General features: G+C 32.7%; 3 protein-coding genes across 18 annotated transcripts; all 3 read right to left on the bottom strand.

Annotated features, from left to right (window-relative positions):
* Positions 1-259: 259 nt before the first annotated feature.
* On the bottom strand, positions 260-3,061 carry LOC107623433 (putative E3 ubiquitin-protein ligase XERICO). Of its 3 annotated transcripts, XR_015906915.1 has the most exons (3): positions 2,494-3,061; positions 2,066-2,378; positions 260-1,013 (listed from the first exon to the last, which is right to left on the bottom strand). XR_015906915.1 is itself a non-coding variant. In XM_088506506.1 (2 exons), the coding sequence occupies exon 2, from the start codon at positions 985-987 to the stop codon at positions 613-615; it is 375 nt and encodes a 124-aa protein (XP_088362632.1). In that variant the 5' UTR covers positions 988-1,013; positions 2,066-2,207; the 3' UTR covers positions 260-612. The 3 variants fall into 3 exon arrangements, 2 of the variants coding, with proteins under 2 accessions (XP_088362632.1, XP_016181170.1); XM_088506506.1 differs by lacking the exon at positions 2,494-3,061 and having other exon boundaries at positions 2,066-2,207; XM_016325684.3 differs by lacking the exons at positions 2,066-2,378; positions 2,494-3,061 and having other exon boundaries at positions 260-1,165.
* Positions 3,062-12,771: 9,710 nt separating this feature from the next.
* Positions 12,772-22,371, bottom strand: LOC107622874 (uncharacterized). 14 transcript variants are annotated; one of them, XR_015906912.1, is made up of 6 exons: positions 22,043-22,264; positions 19,602-20,115; positions 18,523-19,035; positions 17,130-17,369; positions 16,530-16,959; positions 12,772-13,194 (listed from the first exon to the last, which is right to left on the bottom strand). XR_015906912.1 is itself a non-coding variant. In XM_088506487.1 (5 exons), the coding sequence occupies exons 2-4, from the start codon at positions 19,854-19,856 to the stop codon at positions 17,133-17,135; spliced, it is 1,005 nt and encodes a 334-aa protein (XP_088362613.1). In that variant the 5' UTR covers positions 19,857-20,112; positions 22,043-22,265; the 3' UTR covers positions 16,763-16,968; positions 17,090-17,132. The 14 variants fall into 14 exon arrangements, 11 of the variants coding, with proteins under 11 accessions (XP_088362613.1, XP_088362612.1, XP_088362617.1 ...); XR_015906913.1 differs by having other exon boundaries at positions 12,888-13,194; positions 19,602-20,112; positions 22,043-22,265; XR_015906914.1 differs by having other exon boundaries at positions 12,888-13,194; positions 16,530-16,968; positions 17,090-17,369; positions 19,602-20,052.
* Positions 13,232-16,354, bottom strand: LOC148579290 (uncharacterized). Its single transcript, XM_088489369.1, has 4 exons — positions 16,286-16,354; positions 15,273-15,356; positions 14,115-14,483; positions 13,232-13,328 (listed from the first exon to the last, which is right to left on the bottom strand). The coding sequence occupies exons 1-4, from the start codon at positions 16,352-16,354 to the stop codon at positions 13,323-13,325; spliced, it is 528 nt and encodes a 175-aa protein (XP_088345495.1). The 3' UTR covers positions 13,232-13,322.
* Positions 22,372-22,621: the final 250 nt, after the last annotated feature.

The raw sequence follows: 22,621 nt of genomic DNA, 5'->3' as shown, positions 1-22,621 counted from the left end.
CACGTTGCACCAAATTATTGAATATAGCTATATTCAGTTCACGCAAATTTGATAGTTCAAATGACATAATCTTTCGATACTTATACTCTCCTCTAAAAAGTCGTGAATTAGAATCTACCCATCTTTGATATTAAAAAAAAAAAACAAGCTAGCTTTAAAATTGGTATTAAGCAAATAATACCTTTGCCGCGATTGCGCACACATACAAATCAAGCAACAAAGCAGCGTGATCTTTGTGTTTCGAAATAGAAACCGAAAATACATTAAAAAAAGGCTTCACTACTTCAAAAGGGGGTCAACAAATTAAACAGACAAAAAGTAAGAGAGCTCACTACATATGTATATAAGTTCTATAGTTAATTAAACCATAACTAACTAGCTAAACATGTTGCCTAATTGAGAAAGTAGACATAACACTAATATTAATTAAAAAAGTTTAAAGGCAAGTAACTTTATCAAATTCTAACCAGCATATAACCAACAAGAAAAAGTGAGCCATTGGATAAAATCTCACACCAATCTCACACCATTAAAATCATCATTGATGGCTATTTGATGGCTGCAAATCACAAAAGTTACTGCCCACCAGTATTTCTCATATTAATTAGTAGTCTAGGAGAATGAACGGCACAAAGGGCAAGTGGTGTGCATGTTATCAAACCATTTGTCTAAGCAGCTTGTGTGGAAGAAATGCTTGCAAGGCAACTCGCTAACCTCTTGATTCGCTTCGAACCCTGTGAGGCACACGCAACACTCCACCATAACACTCTTATTGTTGTTGTGGCACAATGACTTGTAGTGTGTTATGGACACACTTCTTGGCCTAGAACAACTCGAACTTTCGCATGATGTTGTGTCTTGAAACATGCTACTATACGATGATGGGTAATATGAAGAACTGGTATCTGAAGAAGTGGTGGCACCAACAGCTTGAAGCACCGATCTAAACATGTTCTTCAATATAGCAACAGACATAACCGTGTTCATCACAATTAAAGGTATCACCCCTTCAGCTGCACATGGGTAATTTGAGAGACCCATTGTTGTTAATGCTTGAAATTAGAGAAAGGAAAACAAGTGCGAAGTCACTCACTACTCACTGTGAATTTATCACTATGATACTATACATTGACAAAAATGACAAAAACATAATATAAATAGTATCGTGAGACACATTCTATTTATATAAGTTCTTATTTCTTAAACTAGAATGAGACTAACCTAACCATGGTTCCGAAGTTGAGTAACCAAGGGAAATGATGTTACACGTGGCGACACGTGTTGGAAAATGGTAAGTAGCAAGGACTTTTGTGTGAAAACAAAAAAATAAATAAGTAATGTGGCGCTTTCAAGTGTCACGAGGAGGGAGGAGGGTAAAGTTATAGGAGGCCACGTGTCCAAGAGGCTACGCGGTGGCCACAGTAATTGTGACTGGTGGCATCGATCACAGCCTTTCAGCTGCTTCACACAACGAAGTTTCTTGATCTCCGCTGATGGGTCCGCGTATGTATCCGTTCTTTTAGAAAAATATATATGAAAACCAATATCTTTTTTTAGTAATAAAATTTGGTATAAATGATTTTTGAGAGTACATATCTCTTTTTTAATTTTTTTTAAAAATAATATTTTTAATATTTAATTTTATGCATAATATTTTTATTTATATCAAAATTAGATAATAAACTTAATTTTATCTAAAAGTTAAGCATAAAATTAAAAACATTCAAAAATATTTTTAAATATAAATAAAAAATTTAAAAATAAAATTAAATGAATCTACAAAGTTCAGAATATAATAAAATTAAATGAAATATTCTACCCTAATTTTTATTATATATTACAATATTATAATTCGAATCTAAAATTTACTTTGAACGGGTAAAAAGTTAATGTTTTTTTGGAATGAATAAATAAATAAATAAATAAATAAATAGATCTCAATCGGACTCAACAAAAAAGTTTGATACCTACCGTGACATACCACGAAGATTGAAGGATTTTTTTTTTTCAATTTTTAAAATTACTATTCCACTCAAGTTAAAATTCATCGTAAGATAAAATTTACCGCAATCTTTTTTAACTGCTTGAAAAGCTCGGGCAGGATTGTTCTGGTCAGCTTATTAGTGTTGAGATCCAAACAAATCAAGCTGTGGCAGTCGTCCAGTTCCGTCGGAATGCTGCTAGAGAATGAGTTGTTGCTAAGCTTTAAGATCGTCAAATTCAAAAGCTTTCCAGTTCAGAGAATCTCTCCCGTAAGTCTGTTGTTCGAAAAAGAAATCCAATTAAATTGCGTGTAGTTGCTTAAACCCGCAGGAATGCCTCCTGTTGGTTCATTGAAGTCCAAGATCAAACTGCAGCGTCTTTATGTTACCCAGTTCCTGCAAAATCTCATCGGAGAACAAGTTCAGCCATATGACAGTGGTTGAAACTCAAATCCAATCCCACTAGGTTGGAACAGTTGCTGAGAGTGGACGGAATAGAATGGAATAGAACCTGTAAAGTGATTATTCTGTAGGAACAGTTCCTTCAACGATTCCTAAGATCTTGACACAGTCACTTCGAAATTGTACCATAGAAGTTGTTCGAATTTAGATCCAACTATTCCAAACGCTCTATCTCTGTCAATGACTCCGAAAGCAATGCTTCGAACTGGTTGAACCCAACAGAAAGCTCCTCAACCCCTCCATTTTCACAAAAATCTCAAGCGGTAACTCATCGAAGAATCTGTTAGACAATATATCGAACGAGACGAGAGACGAGCAAGACGTGAACTCGTCAGGAACTGGACCCGTGAAGTTGTTGGATGAGAGATCGAGTTCGAGAAGTTGTCCGCCATGGCGACCGAAATCTGGCTGGTGAAGTGGTTGCCAGAGAGGTATAGGAACTAGAGCGAACCGATTGGGAGGAAACGGAGATTGTCCGCCATGGCGACCGGAATCTGGCTTGTGAAGTGATTATCAGAGAGGTAAAGGAACTAGAGCGAACCGATCGGGAGGATTAATTGTAGTTTTGAAGGGGAAGGACTTCTTTTATCCCGTCTTCCAAACTACCATTCCACTTTATTTATATATATATATATATATATATATATATATATGGCAGAATCTCACTTGCAACCGACTTGACATGAAATTATTTTTGGATGAATGATACATGTTATTATTTGGTTTAAAAAAATCGGTTTATTTTATACAAATAATTTAATTAAAAAATTAATTGATATAACTATGATTTAAATTTTTTATTGTATTTTATTTTAAAAATAAATTGACTAATTTAAATTGAGAAATTGTAGTTAATTATTTATTATATAATTTTTTTAATCAAAATTATAATTAAAAATTATTAAAAAATAAAATTATCTAATATATTGGACCAACTCAATGTTAATCAGTTTTTTTTCTATTATAAAATATAAAAAAATTAATTCTAAAAAAAATTATATTATTTTTTAAGATTTAATTTTTTATTCTATTTTCATAAAATTTGCACAAAATTCACCTGTTACATCGGCTAAACTTATTTATTTACGTAAAGTTTGTTTATAGACTCAGCAAACTTATTTACGTTTTATTTTTAAATTAAAAGAATATACTTATTTTTTTGGTGACTAAAGAATATACTTATTTAAAATAATATGAGTACGTTTATTTAAATTTAAAAAATTTTAAAATAATAAGAGTATATTTAGTTAAAATATTAAAATTTTAAATTTCAAATAAACTTATTTATATTAATTTTAAATTTTATTTAAAATAATACGAATATATTTATTTAAATTAAAAAATTAAAATAATAAGAGTACATTTATTTAAAAAAATTTAATTTAAAAATAATATAAGTGTATTTATTTGTTAGTTAAAAATTAACAACCGTTATTTATTTAAAAAGTTAAATAAATATAATTAATTATATGAGTACAATAATACAAATACATACAATTTTATAAATTATTAATTTAAATTATATTTATTTAAATTTTAATTATAAACTAATACAAATTTTATAATTTAAAATTCTAATTATTTAAATAAAATTAAATTGATTAAAAAATAAAAATATACTAATACAATTCAAATAGTATTAAAACTTAAACACTGAGTTTATAAACAAACTTTACGTAAATAAATAAGCTTAGTATAGGTGAATTTTATGCAAACTTTATGAAAACACAATAAAAAAATTAATCCTAAAAAATAACATAATTTTTTTTAGAATTAATTTTTTTATATTTTATAATAAAAATAAACAATTTTATTAACATTGAGCTGATCCAATATACTAGATAATTTTATTTTTTTTAATGATTTTTAATTATAATTTTGGTTAAAAAAATATATAGTAAACAATTAACTACAATTTCTCAATTTAAATTAGTCAATTTATTTTTAAAATAAAATACGATGAAAAATCTAACATCATAATTATATCAATTGATTTTTTAATTAAATCATTTATATAAAATAAACCAATTTTTTTTAAACCAAATAGTAACACGTGTTATCCATTCAAAAACACTTTATGTGAAATATATATATATATATATATATATATATATATATATATATAGTGTATTTTAATTTATTTTTTATTTATTAAATGTATATAATTGTAACAAATTAAAGTTAGTCAAAATAGTAAACACTTTATTATTTATTCAAACGATCTTAAATTTGAGTCTTATAAATAACAAAATATTATCTTAATAATATTTTTTTCAACATATTAATATATAAAAATTTCTATTTTTTATATATTTAAAATTATACTAAGAATATGTCGTTTTATAAATAAAAGGAAGAGAGTAGAGACTATAATTTTCTATTTTTCTTATTTTTTATTTCTCTTTTTCAGAACTAGCATTGATTACAATATTCCAAAAACATACAATAATTTAATTGATTTCTTAGTGTAATGCACTATTCAATCATATCATCTTGGTATTTGGGTCCTCTTTCCGATCCCTTATCGTTTTCTTCATTTTTAATTAGGCAACAATTATTCAATAATTTTAGTTATGGATATGTTTGAATAAATTGTTAGTATTTTCTTTAAATGGAAATATGGAATGGCGAGATAAATATATAAATATATATATGTTACATAAACAAGCAGACAAGTATATTATGGAATTTTGTGTTGTTAGATAGGGATCAAGATTTTTATAAGATTTTTATAGGATACAGAGAAGGATAGGAACAAGCCAACATACAACTTATGATCCACTTGTTATTTTTGCATAATCAAAGGGTAATTTAAATTTTGTATTCTATTAGTTTTTTTTTATTATCATGTAGTTGATGTAACAATTTACAAACTGTTAACAAATTATTAATAATATAATACATATTTAACTCTTTCTTTTTATTTTTTTTAATTTGATTTAAACTCATTCTTGTTATATATTATCAACTTTTATTTAAATAAATAAATATGGATCAAACATGAAATATTAATAAATACATAAACCTTATAAATGATAAATAATTTATATATAAAGAGTAAACAACGGTATACCATTGAAATTTTATATAAAAAAAATCCATTTTCTTTCGGTGAATTTTATGATATCTTTTGTTTTAGTATTTAAATTATTTAAATTGTCTTTTAAAATAAAATATATAATCATTTTTTCTATTTAAATAAGTAATAAAAAAGACTCTACTACGTACCAATAGATGCTCGTATAGTTGATCAAACTAAATATTATAAATAGTATAAAAACTAAATATTATAAATAAAAATTTAATTTTTATATATTATCAAAATAAATATAAGCGTTTTTTTCTTTTTATTTGGTTTGGATAGAGTGGGTTATTATTATTTCAAACTGAACCTCTCCTTAAACAGATTCACTTAGAATCTCTCTCTCGCTCTAGCAACCAGTCTTCTATATATTATTCTTTCTCGTTTTGGTTTTTCTGCAAGTTGTATATACTTCAAGAATCTAATAATTAAATTTAAGAAAACTCGACGTTAAATTCAGTTCTTGTATATATATGTAAAAACATGTACAAGAAACTAAACTTTTAATTTTTTTAACTAAAGAAAAGATTAAGACTAATTTGTCACATTAAAAATATATCAGGGACTATTTTTCTTTCTATTTTATTACAAATTAATATATCAAATATGCGAAAAGATAAGAAACAAAACTGTTAATTTTTTATTAGAAAATATTTTTTTACAAATAAAAATTATTGAAAGATAAGTTAGAAATTTATTTTATTATTATTATTATTATTATTATTATTATTATTATTATTATTATTATTATTATTCTTTTTATAAAGTTATAGTAGTATTTGATAAGCTTGAAAATGAAGAGTGAGAAAAATATGATTTAAAGAGTGAGATGCGTGTGAAGCGTGTGTATAATGAAAAAGGAGAAGAACAACGTCGGATTGGGGACTTATCTACAAACTGTGAATGATGCAAAGGAAGAATCCGCCAATACAGCAACCGCCTCAAGTAAACAGGGTGCGGGGCCTACGTTTTCACTTCGTCGATATACGTCACAATCTTATTCTTTCCATTCAGTTTTCAAGCCCAACTCAAAAACCATCTCACACGGATTCCTTCCAATGTTAGAATTTAGTGAAATTAATTTGGGTTGGTTTAGAAATTAGTTTATTAATTTATTTAAAAATTCTTATGAATTTAAATTTTGTTTTAAATTAAGATTTATAAAGAATTAATCTTTGATCCCTCAAGTTAGAGAATAACAAAATTCACTTAGACAAATGTATCTTTTATACAAGATTTAATAGGAAACAAATTTCATGAATCAATTAAATAGAATCTATTAATATTATAAGAACAGAAATATATAGAAAATTAAACGAACTTAAAACTGATATATATTGGATAGGATTAGAGTTGATCATAGATTAGATCCGATCCGAAAATTATGGATAAATTTTAATTTTTAAATTTATATATCCGCAAAAAAATAATAATAAATAAATAAATAAATAAAAATTATATATAGTTAAACTATAACCTATATCTAGCAAACAAATCCTAAATCCCTTCTCCCGTTTCGGCTCACTGCCTCCCTACCTCAATTCCAATCTTATCTCACTCTCTCTAAGTCACCGTCTTATTGTTATAACAAAAAAAAATAGTTATTCAATTTTCTGTATTCTTGTTTGAATTATGGGTCTGTTTGTTGGTATGAAAAAAAGATAATTTATTTGATCTTTTTCTTAATTTTTGGTATAATTTTGTATTTTTGTTTGAGGTTTTTGTTAAGGTAAGTATATATGGGTGTCTCAATTTTCTCATATTAAAAGAAGTAAGTTATAGACAAAACAATATTAATGAAGTTTAAAAAGTAAAATTTTGTATGTTTATAAAAATATGTATGGGACAAAAAGAATACACACAATAATAATATAAAGTAAATATTTTCTCTCTCTCTTTTTTATATACACTATAATATAAAGTACTTATTTATTTTTTTTCTTCACATATTACTAATATAATATTAATATATTATCTTTATAGTAGTATAATAGTATCAGTAAATACTGATAGTAGTGTTTTTTTATTTATACTTTATTTTATTACCTCTTTCTTATTTATTTTACAACACGTTATCAGTACGAGACTTTGATCAAATTTTTAGAAAGACTAAGGTAACAAATTTTTATTATGTCGAAACTCTCTCATCTTGAATTTAATGCTCTTAATGTATCTGGAAACAACTATTTATCATGAATACTAGATGCTGAAATCAATCTTAATTCAATAGATATTAGAAATACCATTAAGGCTGACAATAATGTATCCCAAAAGGATAAGGCCAATGCCATGATTTTTCTTCATCGTCGTCTTGACGAAGGATTGAAAAACGAATATCTCACATTAAAAGATCCTGCAGATCTGTGAAAAGACCTTGAAGAAAGGTATAATCATCAACAGACAGTGATACTTCCTCAAACCCGATATGTTAGAGAAAACTTTTTTGACCTTCTATGCCTCGAATGTGCTCCTGCAGCAGCAGTATCGAGAAAAAGGATTTAAAAAGTATTATGAGTTAATTTCTTACCTTCTTGTTGCTGAACGCAACAATGAATTACTTTTAAGGAATCATGAAGTGCGCCCAACTGGCGCCGCCCCATTTTCTGAGGCAAGTGCGACAAATCATTATCCATGAAAAGGTAAATGGCAAGGTTTTGGTAATAAGAAAAGTTATGGAAGGAAAAAGAATTATATTCACAAGAAAGGATCTCACCAGAAGTGGGATAAAGAAAAAAATAATGGGTAAAATAAATCAATTGAGGATCCTGAAGGAAATATTGGCTATTTGATCAATGATAGAATTGTTTAATATGTGAGTTTGTTAAGTATTCATGTAAATAAATAATAAACTTTTTGTTAAGTTTTATTTTTATGCATCTGAATTTTAAATATATTATTTATGAATTTCAAAATTATTGAATTTGTATTTCTACTCATTTTATTATTATTATTTGTCTTTGAAAAAAATGGTAAGGACATATAATGAGGATGTATGCCTTGCGAATAGTGCAAGTTTGCACACTATTCTTAAAATTAATATATATTTTACCTATCTTATACCAAAAGAAGAATATGTTAATACTATTATTCATCCACCATGTGGATCTTTTAGATATTTTATGGTCCTAATAGACGCATCTTCGAGATGGTCACATGTGTGCTTATTGTCTTCTCACAACCTGCCGTTTGCGAGATTACTTGCTCAAATTATTCGATTAAAAGCACAGTTTTCAGAAAATCCAATCAAAGCAATCCGTCTTGATAATGCTGGTGAATTTACTTTCCAAGCCTTTGATGCTTATTGTATGGCTAATGGAATAAGTGTTGAACATCTAATAGCTTATGTTCATACACAAAATGGGTTAGCAGAATCACTTATTAAACGCCTCCAATTAATTGCTAGACCCTTACTTATGAGAACAAATCTCCCAACCTCGGTTTGAGGGCATGCTATTTTACATGCCGCGCCACTTATTCGTTTGAGGCCAACGAGTTACCATCAGTTCTCTCCTATGCAATTAGCTTTTGGCCAGCAGCCAAATGTTTCCCATTTAAGAATATTCAGATGTGCGATACATGTTCCCATTGCACCACCTAATCGCACCAAAATGGGACCTCAAAGAAAATTGGGGATATATGTTGGATATGATTCTCCCTCTATAGTGAGGTATCTTGAGATACAAATCCCTCGATCAGGGCAATGTGACCTGGAAGTTCAAAAGATTATACATTTGCAAAGAATAGCAAATGAATTGCCTGATGTATTTTCTGATACAAAGAGGATAACCAAATCTTATATACCAGCGGAAAATTCTCCAATTCGAATTGATGTCCCAGTTGGACAAATTGCCACCAAACAAATACACGCCAGAAGCGTGGCAGGCATGTCAGTTCCAAAGACAAAAATCCTCGAAAGAGAAAAGAGGTAAATACTATTCCTATTGAAAAAGACATAGTAAAGACACCTGCAGTTGTCCAAAATTCTAATATAATTTTAACGCCAGAAGACGTTCAGGTACCTGAAAATTGTAAAAATGACGAGATCTCGATAAATTATGTCTTTACAGAAGAGAAATGGGATCGAAATAAGACAATTGTCAATGAAATATTTGCATATAACGTGGCATTAAATATCATGCATGAAAGTAAGGATCTTGAGCAAAGATCAGTCGAAGAATGTCGACAAAAAAATGATTGGCCAAAATGGGAAGAAGCCATGAAGGCTGAATTAGACTCGCTTGCAAAATGTGAAGTCTTTGGACCTATAGTCCGTACACCTGAAGATGTAAAACCTGTTGGATACCGATGGGTATTTGTGAGAAAACGAAATGAGAAAAATGAAGTTGTGCACTACAAAGCCCGACTTGTGGCACAAGATTTTTTACAAAGGTCCTGTATAGATTATGAGGAAACATATTCCCCTGTAGTGGATACAATAACATTGCATTATTTGGTCAGTCTATCCGCATATCATAAACTACATATGCATTTAATGGATGTGGTAACAGCCTACTTATACAGCTCATTAGATCGGGATATCTATATGAAAGTTCCTGAAGGACTAAAGATGTCTAAACTATCCAATGAATATTCGCAGGGGTTATACTCAGTTAAAGCAATCTGGACGAATGTGGTATAATCGTCTTATTGAGTATCTGGCCAAAAATGGATTCAAGAATGATGGTATCTGCCCATGTATTTTCATAAAGAAAACTATATCTGAATTCATTATAATTGCTGTGTATGATGATGATTTAAATATTATTGGAACTCTTGAAGAGATTCCAACAATTATAAAAACTCTAAAAGAAGAGTTTAAGATGAAAGATCTTGGAATGACTAAATTTTGTCTTGACCTGCAGATCAAACATATAAAAAGTGGGATCTTTATTCATCAAACAACATACACAGAGAAGATCTTGAAAAGATTTTATATGGATAAATCACATCCCTTGAGTACACCAATGATCGTAAGATCTTTGGATGTGGAAAAGGATCAATTCCGTCCTAAAGAAGAAAATGAAGATATCCTTGATCCTGAAGTACCATATCTTAGTGTCATTGGAGCGCTAATGTATCTTGCTAATAATACACGACCCGATATATCATTTGCTATGAATTTACTAGCAAGATATAGTTCCTCTCCAACCAGAAGATATTGGAGTGGAATCAAACAAATCTTTCGATATCTTCATGGAACGGTTGATATGGGATTGTTTTATCCCTATGGATCCAAGTCACAACTAGTTGGCTATGCAGATGTTGGATACTTGTCTAATCCACACAAAGGGAGATCTCAAACAGGATACCTGTTCACATATGGTGGTACAGCTATATCATGGAGGTCCACGAAACAGATGATAGCAGCAACCTCCTCTAATCATGCTGAAATACTAGCGATACATGAAGCAAGTCGCGAGTGTTTTTGGCTCAAGAGTTTGATCCAATATATCTTGTCATCATGTGGACTGATTGATCATAAGATAGCTCCAACTGTCCTATTTGAAGATAATACAGCATGCATTGCTCAACTTAAAGGCGGATACATCAAAGGTGATATAACAAAGCATATTTCTCCCAAATTCTTCTTCACTAATGATCTTTAAAATCAATGGACAATTGATGTCCAACAGATCCGCTCAAGTGACAATCTGGCAGATTTATTCACAAAGTCACTCCCAAAATCCTCCTTTGAAAGATTGGTACATGAGATTGGGATGCGTCGATTTCGAGACATTAAATGATGTCGACAAGAAGGGGAGACTGTACTCTTTTTTCCTTGGTCAGATTTTTTCTCATTGGATTTTTCTTGACAAGGTTTTTAATGAGGCAGTCCCTATCACAAAGGATATTATACTATTTTTCCTTCACTAAGGTTTTTTTCCACTGGATTTTTCTTTGGTAAGGTTTTAACGAGGTATAATCCTAAATGGTTATCTAAGACGGAGTGTTAAGATAAGTATATGATGTGGATGACCATTAATATGGGCGGCTCAGTTTTCCCATATTGAAAGAAGCAAGTTATAGACGAAACAATATTAATGAAATTTGAAAAGTAAAATCTTGTATGCCTATAAAAACATGTACGGGACAAAAGAAATACACACAGCAATAATAAAAAATAAATACTTTCTCTCTCTCTTTCTTATATACACTACAATATAAAACACTTCTTTACTTTCTCTCTTCACATATTACTAATATAATATTAATATATTATCTTTATAGTAGTATAATAATATTGGTAATACTGATAGTAGTATTTTTTATTTATACTTTATTTTATTATATTTTTCTTATTTATTTTACAATAATTTTTTTATTCTTTTTAAATTTTTTAATTTTTAGGATCCTTTTCTTAATTTTTAGTTGGTTCTGTTTGAATTTTTTTTCACTTTTTAAAATTTTAAAAATATTTTTTTATTTTTCAATTGAATTCGAACATAAAAAATGTGGATACTGAATCCAATCCTATGAGTTTAATGCAAATTGAATCAAAATTTAACAATATCTGATTTAATTTAATCCGTGTGTGGTCTTAGATAGGACAAGGCACCACAATAAAAAATTAATAAACTTAAGAACGTCACAGGAATGAATCTCTTCATAAGTTCAAAGAATTCTATAAAGAACTAAATAAAGAATAAATTTCATAAAATATTAATATTGAATTATTGATGATCTGATTTTATATAACCTAGAAACTTCTATTTAAAGATGGAGTGGATAAGGGCAGAATGAATTGGAAAGAATTCACTAACGTAAAATTTTTTTACCAAGTCTTTAATGTTCCACTATATTGAAAATAGCTAATCACTTAATATTTTCTTAGTAAAACTAAACATTCAAGATGCTAAATGGAAAATAAGTTTTAAATATTCCACTAAGCATTTATTACACTTTGAAATAACATAAAAACTAATAAGGGGTTATACAGCTCATTAATTTCGCAAATGCCTTTTTAGTCATGCATCTTCATGATTAATGATCCAAATAACAACCTTGGGCTCCAATTCTTCTTGCTTTGGATATTTTCCAAGTATAGTTACAATAATTTGTTGTAAAGTCTCTTTAGTCTAAGGTTCTAAGAACCGGACCGGTGATCAAACCACTCTAGTCATTGATTCACTAGTTTATTAGTCCAACCGGTTCAACCAAAAAAACTGTTTTAAAATAAAATAAAAAATAAATTATAAATATGCAAGTATTAAGTTGAAGGTATAGGGTAGTATGAAATTTTTCCAATGGAGTGGTAAATTACTTTTTTAGGATTTCTTTTTTTTTTTAATAGTAATTACAAAATAGCAAGTACAATTCCTCATCAGTACACAAAATGTTAAAAGAAATATCTCACAAGAATAGGAAGAATATCAAATGAATTATCATAAATCCAACTGAAAAAAATAAACATAGTACTTGGATAAACAAATTTGATAACATTATTAATAACAAAGTTGGCAGTGGACTACCGCTAGAAAGACTTCACCAAATGAAAGAGCATGCAGGCTTTAAGAGACAATAGACTTGGATTTGTGCAGCAGCATTTTGGATGAGTTGCTTTGAGGACTATTTGGTGAAACTAAGCTTTCTTGGTGAAACTAAGTGCTCATAACAAACAGAACAATTTCTCAAGATACATAAATAAGTGCTCATCCTCTGAATAATCATCTGAATTGATACAAGGCAGGAAAAAATGACCATAAGTCTCTTTACCCAAGTCAAAATAAACAACTATATCTGAACTCAACAATCAGCCTTCAGCACCAAACATTACAAAACATTAACCAATAATCACACTAAACCTGCAACCAGCAATTACAAAACAGCAACTACAAAACAACAAACATTGTACATTATAAAACATTCCAAATCAGTGATGACACTAAACCTGCACCCAGCACCCAGCAACCAGCAATTACAAAACAGCAACAAACATACAAAACATTACAAAATATTACAAGAAAATTTGAACAAAAATTTCAGAAATTAAAAGAAAGAAGAAGAACCGAGCATTCAGAAATTAAACAAATAAGTAACTATTTCAACAAATCAGTAACTATTTCAACAACAAATTAAATACCAACAGCAGCAATGCAGCATAACAAATCACTGATCGCAAATTTCAAATTCAAAACACACACTGATCACAAATTAATTAATTTCAGATTCAAAAATCACAAATCACTCATCAGACATTCAAAATCAAATTCATAACACTGAAACAGCTCAAAATAAAAAATAAATTTCTTGATTTTAGCTAAGTAATTTTTGGTAGAAAGATTTGGTTTCTTCACACTTTTTAGCTTATTCTTGAATTGTCTCAATTTTGTTTTGTTTGAACTTTGAAGCAATGAAGTGCTGCTACAACTTGAATATTTGACTAAATGCTTAAAAGACTGAATAACAAAAGACTAATACACAAATTTAAAAAAAAAATGAAAAGCTGATTGAAACAGGGGAAAAAGAAATCCAAGGGTCACTTTCGCTCTCATCCAAGGCTGTGCTGGATTGGAAACAACCAAAAAACCTGAAGCAGCTTAGGGGTTTTTTGGGTTTGACAGCTCAAACTCAAAAACAAAATCACTAACCTTCCACCGACAGCAGGACGACGACGGCGACTTGACGGCGCAGCAGCTGGAAGCCTTGAACACCGAAGTCACCGACGAAGACAGGACGACGTGCTGAGCTAGAAAGCCTAGTAGAGAAGGTCTGACCGCATGGATTTGGGACAGGGGAAGGAGGAGGATTGAGAAGTAGACAGCGGCGCAGCAGAGAAGTGGATGACGGCTTGACCGAGAGGAGGAGGAAACGGCGGCACTTGCGATGATTCTTCCTCTGTGAGCGCGACGGCGGCGAAAGAGAGCACCTTCGAAGCTATAAGCCTTGAACAGAACACGAAAGGAGACACCGAGAGAAGGAGCACCTTTGAACGGGACAGTGGCTGCGGTGAAATAGAGCTAGCGCCGGCGGGACCGTGGCAGCGCGAAAGGGCTCGCCGGCGTTGAGAGGAACGGCTAGCTCGAGGGTGATGGGAGGGACGAGGGAGCGTGTGCTGCTGCGTCGTTGGAGATTTGGAGTGGGTTAGGGTTGGTAACGCAAGAGTTGGGGAGGGGGTTACTGAAAGCTAAACGCGCGTTGAGTGTTTTTGGGCCAAGCAAAAAACCGGCCGGGTCCCGGTTCGGTTCGACTGACCGGTTGCCGGCCGGTTTAGCGGTTCAACAACGATTTTCATTTTTTTCGGTTTTGGCATAAAACCGAATCGTAATTCTCACCGGTTCACGGTTCAACCGGTTCGATCGGGCAGTTCGAACCGATTTTCAGAACATTGGTTACAACCAAGGTTCGAAAAACCTGACCGATCATCAAACCGCTCTAGCTACTGGTTCACTGGTTTATTGGTCCAACCGGTCTAACCAATGGTTCAACTGAAAAAACTGTTTTAAAATAAAATAATAAATAAATTATAAATAAACATCCTAAAATATAATTATAGTATAATATAAATATTAAAATAGTTTTCAAATTTAAAAAACTACATTAAATGTCATCAACCAGATTCATATAATCTTATTAATATACAAACTCAAGTTAAATAGTATAAAGAAATTTCAAATATTAAATGTCAACATAAAAATTTATCAATCATCAAAACCTCAAGATGTTCTTGTGAGTTTTTTTTTTTGGGATAATTATTTAAACATATTATGTAATTATGATTGTGATTTCAACTATTGTGCTAAAGAAACCTTCAAGTAACAAGGATATGCTAATGGTGGTGGTGTCTTCTGAGGCATCAATGTCTCTTCATCCAGCTCCTCCAATTTCTTCAGCTAAAGCCATAACAAAAGGAATGGTACCAGAAAATGAGGTAGTTAATAGATCATCAAATAAGAAGCTTTTTGTTATTACAAGTGAAGATGAATAGGCCAATGCACAAGTTTGAATGTAGCAACTTAACAGAACTTAACAGCAACAAAAGTTAAATACCAGCAACAAATAATCACTCTAAACCCTGAAATCAATAACTATTTCAACAAAAATTCAGAAACATCATACTTAAAAATTAAAAAACGGCAATAGCAGCATAACAAATCCATTTTAATCAACAATTTCAACAACACAAAATCAATGATTTAATTAATTTCAGATTCAGAAATCACAAATCAGAGTATCAGACATTCAAAACACTAAACCTTCACTCAGCAATTACAAACAAAGCCAGCAAAACCAGCACAACCAGTAACTACAAATCAAAGCCATTAGCAAATTTGAACAAAACAATTAGGAGCCATCAGCAAAATCAGCAATTAGAAAACAAAGCCAGCAATTACAAAACACTAAACCTTCACCCAGCAATTACAAACAAAGCTAGCAAAACCAACATAACCAGCAACTACAAATCAAAGCAAAACCAGCAACTACAACACAATGAAAAACAGATATGAAATTAAAAAGAGCCCCACAACACAATGAACAATAACAAGTTAGGAGCCATCAGCAATTAAAAACAGGACCCACAACACAATGATTAACCATGTTCTTAACCTAAAGCAGGAGCCATCAGCAATTAAAAACAGGACCAAAACAGAGTAACAGTTACAATTTTCCAGCATATTAGGTGCTCTGGACCAAAACAGAGTAACAGTTAGAATTACAAAATAGCAAAACACTAAAACAGCAATATTAGCCTATTAGGTGTTCTGGATACAAATCACATAACAGAGACAGTTTCTAGCATTATCAACCAACCCAAACATACATACAAGGAAGACCATAGATACAAGGAATTGAAGAACAAAGAACGAATTTCCACAGCAATCAGAACCATACATACAAGGAAGACCGAAGAACAAAGAACGAAGAATGAAGACTGAAGTCCGAAGAACGAAGACTGAAGACCGAAGAAGAAGAACCAAACTTCAAGCCAAGACCCAAGAAGAATTGAAGCAATATGGATCAAAAATTGAAGAAGCTCAGAGAAGATGAAGACGAGGAGCACTCACCTGGGTTCGAGAAGCCAGCGAAGACGAAGAGACCTGCTGACTTACTGGTTCCTGAGGACTTGGGGACGGCGGCGGCGCTGACGACCTCTGAACGGCGTCGACAGTGGAGGGCTACGGTTCAGGGTTCTTAGGGCTAGGGTTCGGCGACGATGGAGTCCTTGGAGTGAGCTGTGAGGTGATTAGGTGAATCTGAATGAATGGGGAAAGGGGGATTGGAGAACGAGTGTTATCGGGTTTTCTTTTTTTTTTTTTTTTTTTTAAAAAGTAAAATACGGCATCGCTTTAGAGGAACCGGCCGGTTACCGGTCCGGCCCAACCGGCCGGTTTTTGGACGGTTTTTTCCCAAGCGGTTATAGGAGGAGGACCGAACCGTTTGCGTCACCGGTAACTCCGTAAAAAATTAGTCATCTCTCTACCAAGGCCATGAAAGCTGAAAAATCTGAAATCTGAAATCAGAATTCAAAACCTCACAGATAATACTTTCTTTGAAAGAAAAATTGGCTGAAACATTTCTTTGAGTAACATCCAACATTATGTTCCTCTAGATTTAACCGACATACTTGTACAAAACTGAATCCAGGCAAAAAGGTGACTTTTGACCTTTCAAGAAGACTCTGTTTCTGTGCTACCATTGTTTTCTTTAAGAGCCTCAGAATTTTCACTTGCGACTTGCTCCTCTTGCTGTGCTTGCTCAGGCTTTGCAGGTCCCGGACCAGCTGATACCTTCACCATTGATGGTCGCAAAAGTCGGTCACCAAGTTTAAAACCTTTCCTGAATTCTTGGATTATGATGCCATCCTCAAACTCAGTTGAATCCTCGCGCATAATTGCTTCATGTAGCTTTTACAAGTAAATTGCAAATTATAATTTATCAGAAAAAATTATCATGAATATCAATCAGTCTTTCATACCTCTGAAGATCACTACATGAAATATTCAAAGAGACTAACGCATTGCGTTTCATTCAATGAAGTGGCTGATGCAAGCGATTTCAAAGTTCTATAATCTTACAGCAGCCAGCTAAAAATAGTTCTCTAAAAATATGTGTTGAGATTCACATACATAATTTGCTACAATGCTCTCCTTTTTTGGCAATTTTGTCATACAGATTCAGACTCACCAAGTTGGCTCAAAATAATCAAGAATTGCCGAGTTAAAAACGAATCCAGGTCTTCATGAAACCTGAATAAGCTTGATTAAGTGTTTGAAAAAGTTGATTGAATTTCGAGCCAACTGTTTCTGTGCCTGCATCAATCATGTATGACATCATTATGCCAAAATGCAGAAGAAATGATGGGGCCAACAATATACTTCTAAAACATTGAGATAATTTTCATATAAGGAGAAAAGGACTTCAAAATATCAGTGATAATCCAAGGAAGACAAATCATATTGAACAAGTCAAACAGAACTCAATATGTTTGGATTAATGGTAAGTAATGCAGTAGAGGAGAATGGAACACAAGGTTGTGTAATGGAACAGGAAAATAGAGTATTTTTTTTACTTAATTGTTTCAATAAAAAAAATAGGTTCTATCACAAGACACCCAAATCGGGAGGACCCAAAAATTGGAAATTGTAATGGAATCGGGAGGAAATAATTCCATCACTAACCATTCCATCCTACTAAAATTTAAGCAATTCAAACAATGGAAGCTATTAAAATACCTTGGACTCCATTTTCATCTCAAACCAACAAACCAGACAGGATAAGAGCAAAGTGTCCAAATGAAATTGACAAATTACACTGGCAAGTGTATGGGTATTTTTTACTAAACTACTAACACAACTTAAATAAATACTAACTGTTTCAAAACTATCCTACTATTAAAAATTTAAAAAGAAAAAAAGAGGGCAGGAGGAATTCTATTTTTGGACAAAACATTATCACCTACATGATAATAAGATTTTCTCCTCAATTGAAAAGTCAAATTTGTTTGACATCCTGGAAATAAAAATAAAATAAAATAAAATAAACTGATTACCAACTTACCAATGGATCAAAGGGTTTTCCAACTGTCTTAACTGGTTCAACTCCAAGTGCAGTAAGAATTTCCATGAACTGTTTATATATGCTCTGATAGCTGTTGTTTATTTTCTCCTCTGCTTCTGTCTCCACCTTGATCTGAGTTTTTGCTCTCTCAAAATTATCCAATACAGGCAACAAGCTCTCCATAACTTCCCCCTGTGCATTAGTGACCAGAGAAAGGCGATCTCTCTCGGTTCTCTTCCGGAAATTGTCAAAGTCTGCACTAATCCTTAGAATCCTATCCTTCTCTATTGATAACTCTGCAGATAACGAAGCTATCTTCCTTTCAAGACCTATTTTCTCATCTTCAATGGACTTCAAATATGATTCCAGCTCGGCAACTATGGCTTCATTATTATTAGCTACCACTTCTTTGTAAGATTGCAGTAACTCTTGCAAGGGTGAAGATTCCTCACTTTCATCAGCCTCACTAAGCTCATTATGGCCAGCACTGTCCTCTACATCAACAGCACCATCCTGTTACAAGAGTTCACCAGAAAATTGAGCTAGAAGATGGAAAATCAACTAATCCTAAAAACTCTTGACTCATCATTTTCTTTATCCGAGATAATCAAAGTTGCAAATATCAAAGATAGGTATGCATTGTGTGTGATTCTTAGATAAGCTTCTTAAAAGAACAAAACCAGAATATTTTTGTTTTCCTTTTTCAAAATAATCTATCCAACCACAATCTAAAGTTCATAATTTCAGAGTCACAGTTTGCCCAAAATAAATTTGTATTCTGGAACGGTCCAAAATTATAGCTTTCCTCAGGTATCATAAACAATTAAAATAAAACTATCATATATTATCAATTTACCATTGAATATCGCCTCAATTTTATATAGCATCACAAAATGCAAAGTATGATACACACTACTTCAAAGTAAGTCAACATAAAAGTCTCTCATTCCAGTACAGTCCTTATCAAACCAAGAAATTTTGCAATCCAAAATTCAACTAGGTTCCAATTTCACCCAACCACACAAAATTTGAAAGGAAATAAAAAAAGAACTTAAATTTAATTCCAAATTGAAACTCACCTCAAGCTGAAGCTCAGGTTCTTGAACTTGAGGCGAGGCCTCGGTGTCTCCTTCGAAAGCGAAAGGGGCGAACTTCGTGAAGCGCAGGGAAGGAATTGAAGGGAACCGCAAAGTGGTCCTTCTGTGGGTAGCAGTTTGTCTGAAAGAGGGAAAGGCAACGCATGAGGGCTTGGTGGCGGCGGCGGCGGAAGAAGAGGAGGAGCGCGGCGGCAGGATACCTGGCCGGAGAATGGGGGTTCTAAAGACAGTGGCCATTTTGGAGAGGAAAATGAAGATTGAAGAGAGGAAGATAAGGGGAGGGAAGTGAGAAGTGGAACTGTGGAAGGGGAAGTGTTAGCTGTCAGGTGGCGAGTGGGGTAATTACTTTGGAAGACATTGGTGGGTGATAGGGCTCCGTTCGATGGCCACTTGGTATTTCAATCTGACGGTTCACCTGCCTTCGTTTTGCCTTCTGTTTTATTGGAAGAGAAACCTTGAGAAAGATCTGGAAGGATTAATAACTGGTGCTACTCTGCTACAACAATGAACAACAGTGATAGCTAAAATTTAATAAGTAAAAAATAACAAGGTATGTCATTTTAATTTCTTTCTCTCTGTGTCACCCAAGGTTCTGAAAACTGAACCGGTCATCGAACCGTTCTCGTTACTGGTTCACTGGTTCATAGGTTCAACCGGTTCGACCGTGATTGAACCGAAAAAACTGTTTTTATAATAAAATAATAATTAAAATATAAATAAATACATTAAAACATAATTATAGTTTAATATAAACTTTAAAATATCATCCAAAATAAAACCAAAATGTTATGATCTCATTCAAATACAAACTCAAGTCAAATAACAAAAACAACCAACTAAACATAAAATGCCAACATCCAAGTTTGTCATCAATCATATTTATTCATATTCACAATTTTATCACATTCATTTATATTCATAATCCCTTGCCTTATTCAACAGCACAAAAATTGAATTCAGTTAACCATTTATCCACTTGAAATGAAAATGGCAAATAAAACACCTGCTCTGAGAACATCAGCAACAGCATCCTCTGCTGATTTTGCATACTTCTGATATTCATGTGGCCACTACATGTTACTATTTAATATTAGGAAGGGTACTAGTTATGCCCAATAGAATTACTTAGTCTTTCAAGAATATAGATAAGAGACTTTTATCAATGTATTAAAGCTTAAAGGAATTAATGAATTGATATTGAACTTGGTTCAATTTGGAGTTTCTCTCCCTAATTCATAGAAGGAGTTCTAACATTGGTGCTCTCGCTGAGAGGTTTCTTCCATTTTTCATGGGAAAACAAATAACTCAACAATATTCAATGGGAAATATGGTTATGGATGGACACCTGAGGAGCAGAGATTCATAGAGGTGGAAAGAGGTTTGAAAGGGAAAGCTCTAAGATGGTTTCAGTTATGGAAGGCACTCAATCCATTTGCCAATTTGGAAACATTCGAAATTGCTGCTGGAAAATTGAGTGGGAAGAGATTAAAGCTAGACTAAGGCAACAACGGCAACCAAATCTCAGCTATCAACAGAACCAAGACTCGCAGCAACATCAACAGAAATTCAAGAAAAAAGAGAGGCCAAAATCGATGCAAATTCAGATTCAACAAGCAATTTAGCAAGCAATTACAAACAAAGCCAGCAAAACCAGCAACTACAAATCAAAGCCATTAGCAAATTTGAACAAAAAAATTAGGAGCCATCAGCAAAACCAGCAATTAGAAAACAAAGCCAGCAATTACAAAACACTAAACCTTCACCCAGCAATTACAAACAAAGCTAGCAAAACCAACATAACCAGCAACTACAAATCAAAGCAAAACCAGCAACTACAACACAATGAAAAACAGATATGAAATTAAAAAGAGCCCCACAACACAATGAACAATAACAAGTTAGGAGCCATCAGCAATTAAAAACAGGACCCACAACACAATGATTAACCATGTTCTTAACCTAAAGCAGGAGCCATCAGCAATTAAAAACAGGACCAAAACAGAGTAACAGTTATAATTTTCCAGCATATTAGGTGTTCTGGACCAAAACAGAGTAACAGTTAGAATTACAAAATAGCAAAACACTAAAACAGCAATATTAGCCTATTAGGTGTTCTGGATACAAATCACATAACAGAGACAGTTTCTAGCATTATCAACCAACCCAAACATACATACAAGGAAGACCATAGATACAAGGAATTGAAGAACAAAGAACGAATTTCCACAGCAATCAGAACCATACATACAAGGAAGACCGAAGAACAAAGAACGAAGAATGAAGACTGAAGTCCGAAGAACGAAGACTGAAGACCGAAGAAGAAGAAGAACCAAACTTCAAGCCAAGACCCAAGAAGAATTGAAGCAATATGGATCAAAAATTGAAGAAGAAGCTCAGAGAAGATGAAGACCAGGAGCACTCACCTGGGTTCGAGAAGCCAGCGAAGACGAAGAGACCTGCTGACTTACTGGTTCCTGAGGACTTGGGGACGGCGGCGGCGCTGACGACCACTGAGCGGCGGCGCTGACGACCTCTGAACGGCGGCGACAATGGAGGGCTACGGTTCGGGGTTCCTAGGGCTAGGGTTCGGCGACGACGGAGTCCTTGGAGTGAGCTGTGAGGTGATTAGGTGAATCTGAATGAATGGGGAAAGGGGGGTTGGAGAACGAGTGTTATCGGGTTTTCTTTTTTTTTTTTTTTTAAAGTAAAGAACGGCATCGCTTTAAGGGAACCGGCCGGTTATCGGTCCGGTCCAACCGGCCGGTTTTTGGACGGTTTTTTTCCAAGCGGCTATAGGAGGAGAACCGAACTGTTTGCGTCGCCGGTTCCCGGTTGAACCAGTCCGATCGGCCGGTCCGGTCCGGTTTTCAGAACCTTGGTGAGAGGTGAGAGTGGAGGTTGAGGCTCGAGAGGAGAGGAGTGGGTGACTAGGGTTCTCTTTTGGTTTTGGCCCTTTCAGCATGCAAAACGCAGCGTTTTGCCTAAATTTAAAAAACCGTCTG

This window comes from Arachis ipaensis, chromosome B10 (assembly GCF_059453495.1).
Source record: "Arachis ipaensis isolate K30076 ecotype BB chromosome B10, ASM5945349v1, whole genome shotgun sequence".
Classification (NCBI taxonomy): Eukaryota; Viridiplantae; Streptophyta; class Magnoliopsida; order Fabales; family Fabaceae; genus Arachis; species Arachis ipaensis.
This window is presented reverse-complemented; position numbering and strand designations above follow the sequence as displayed.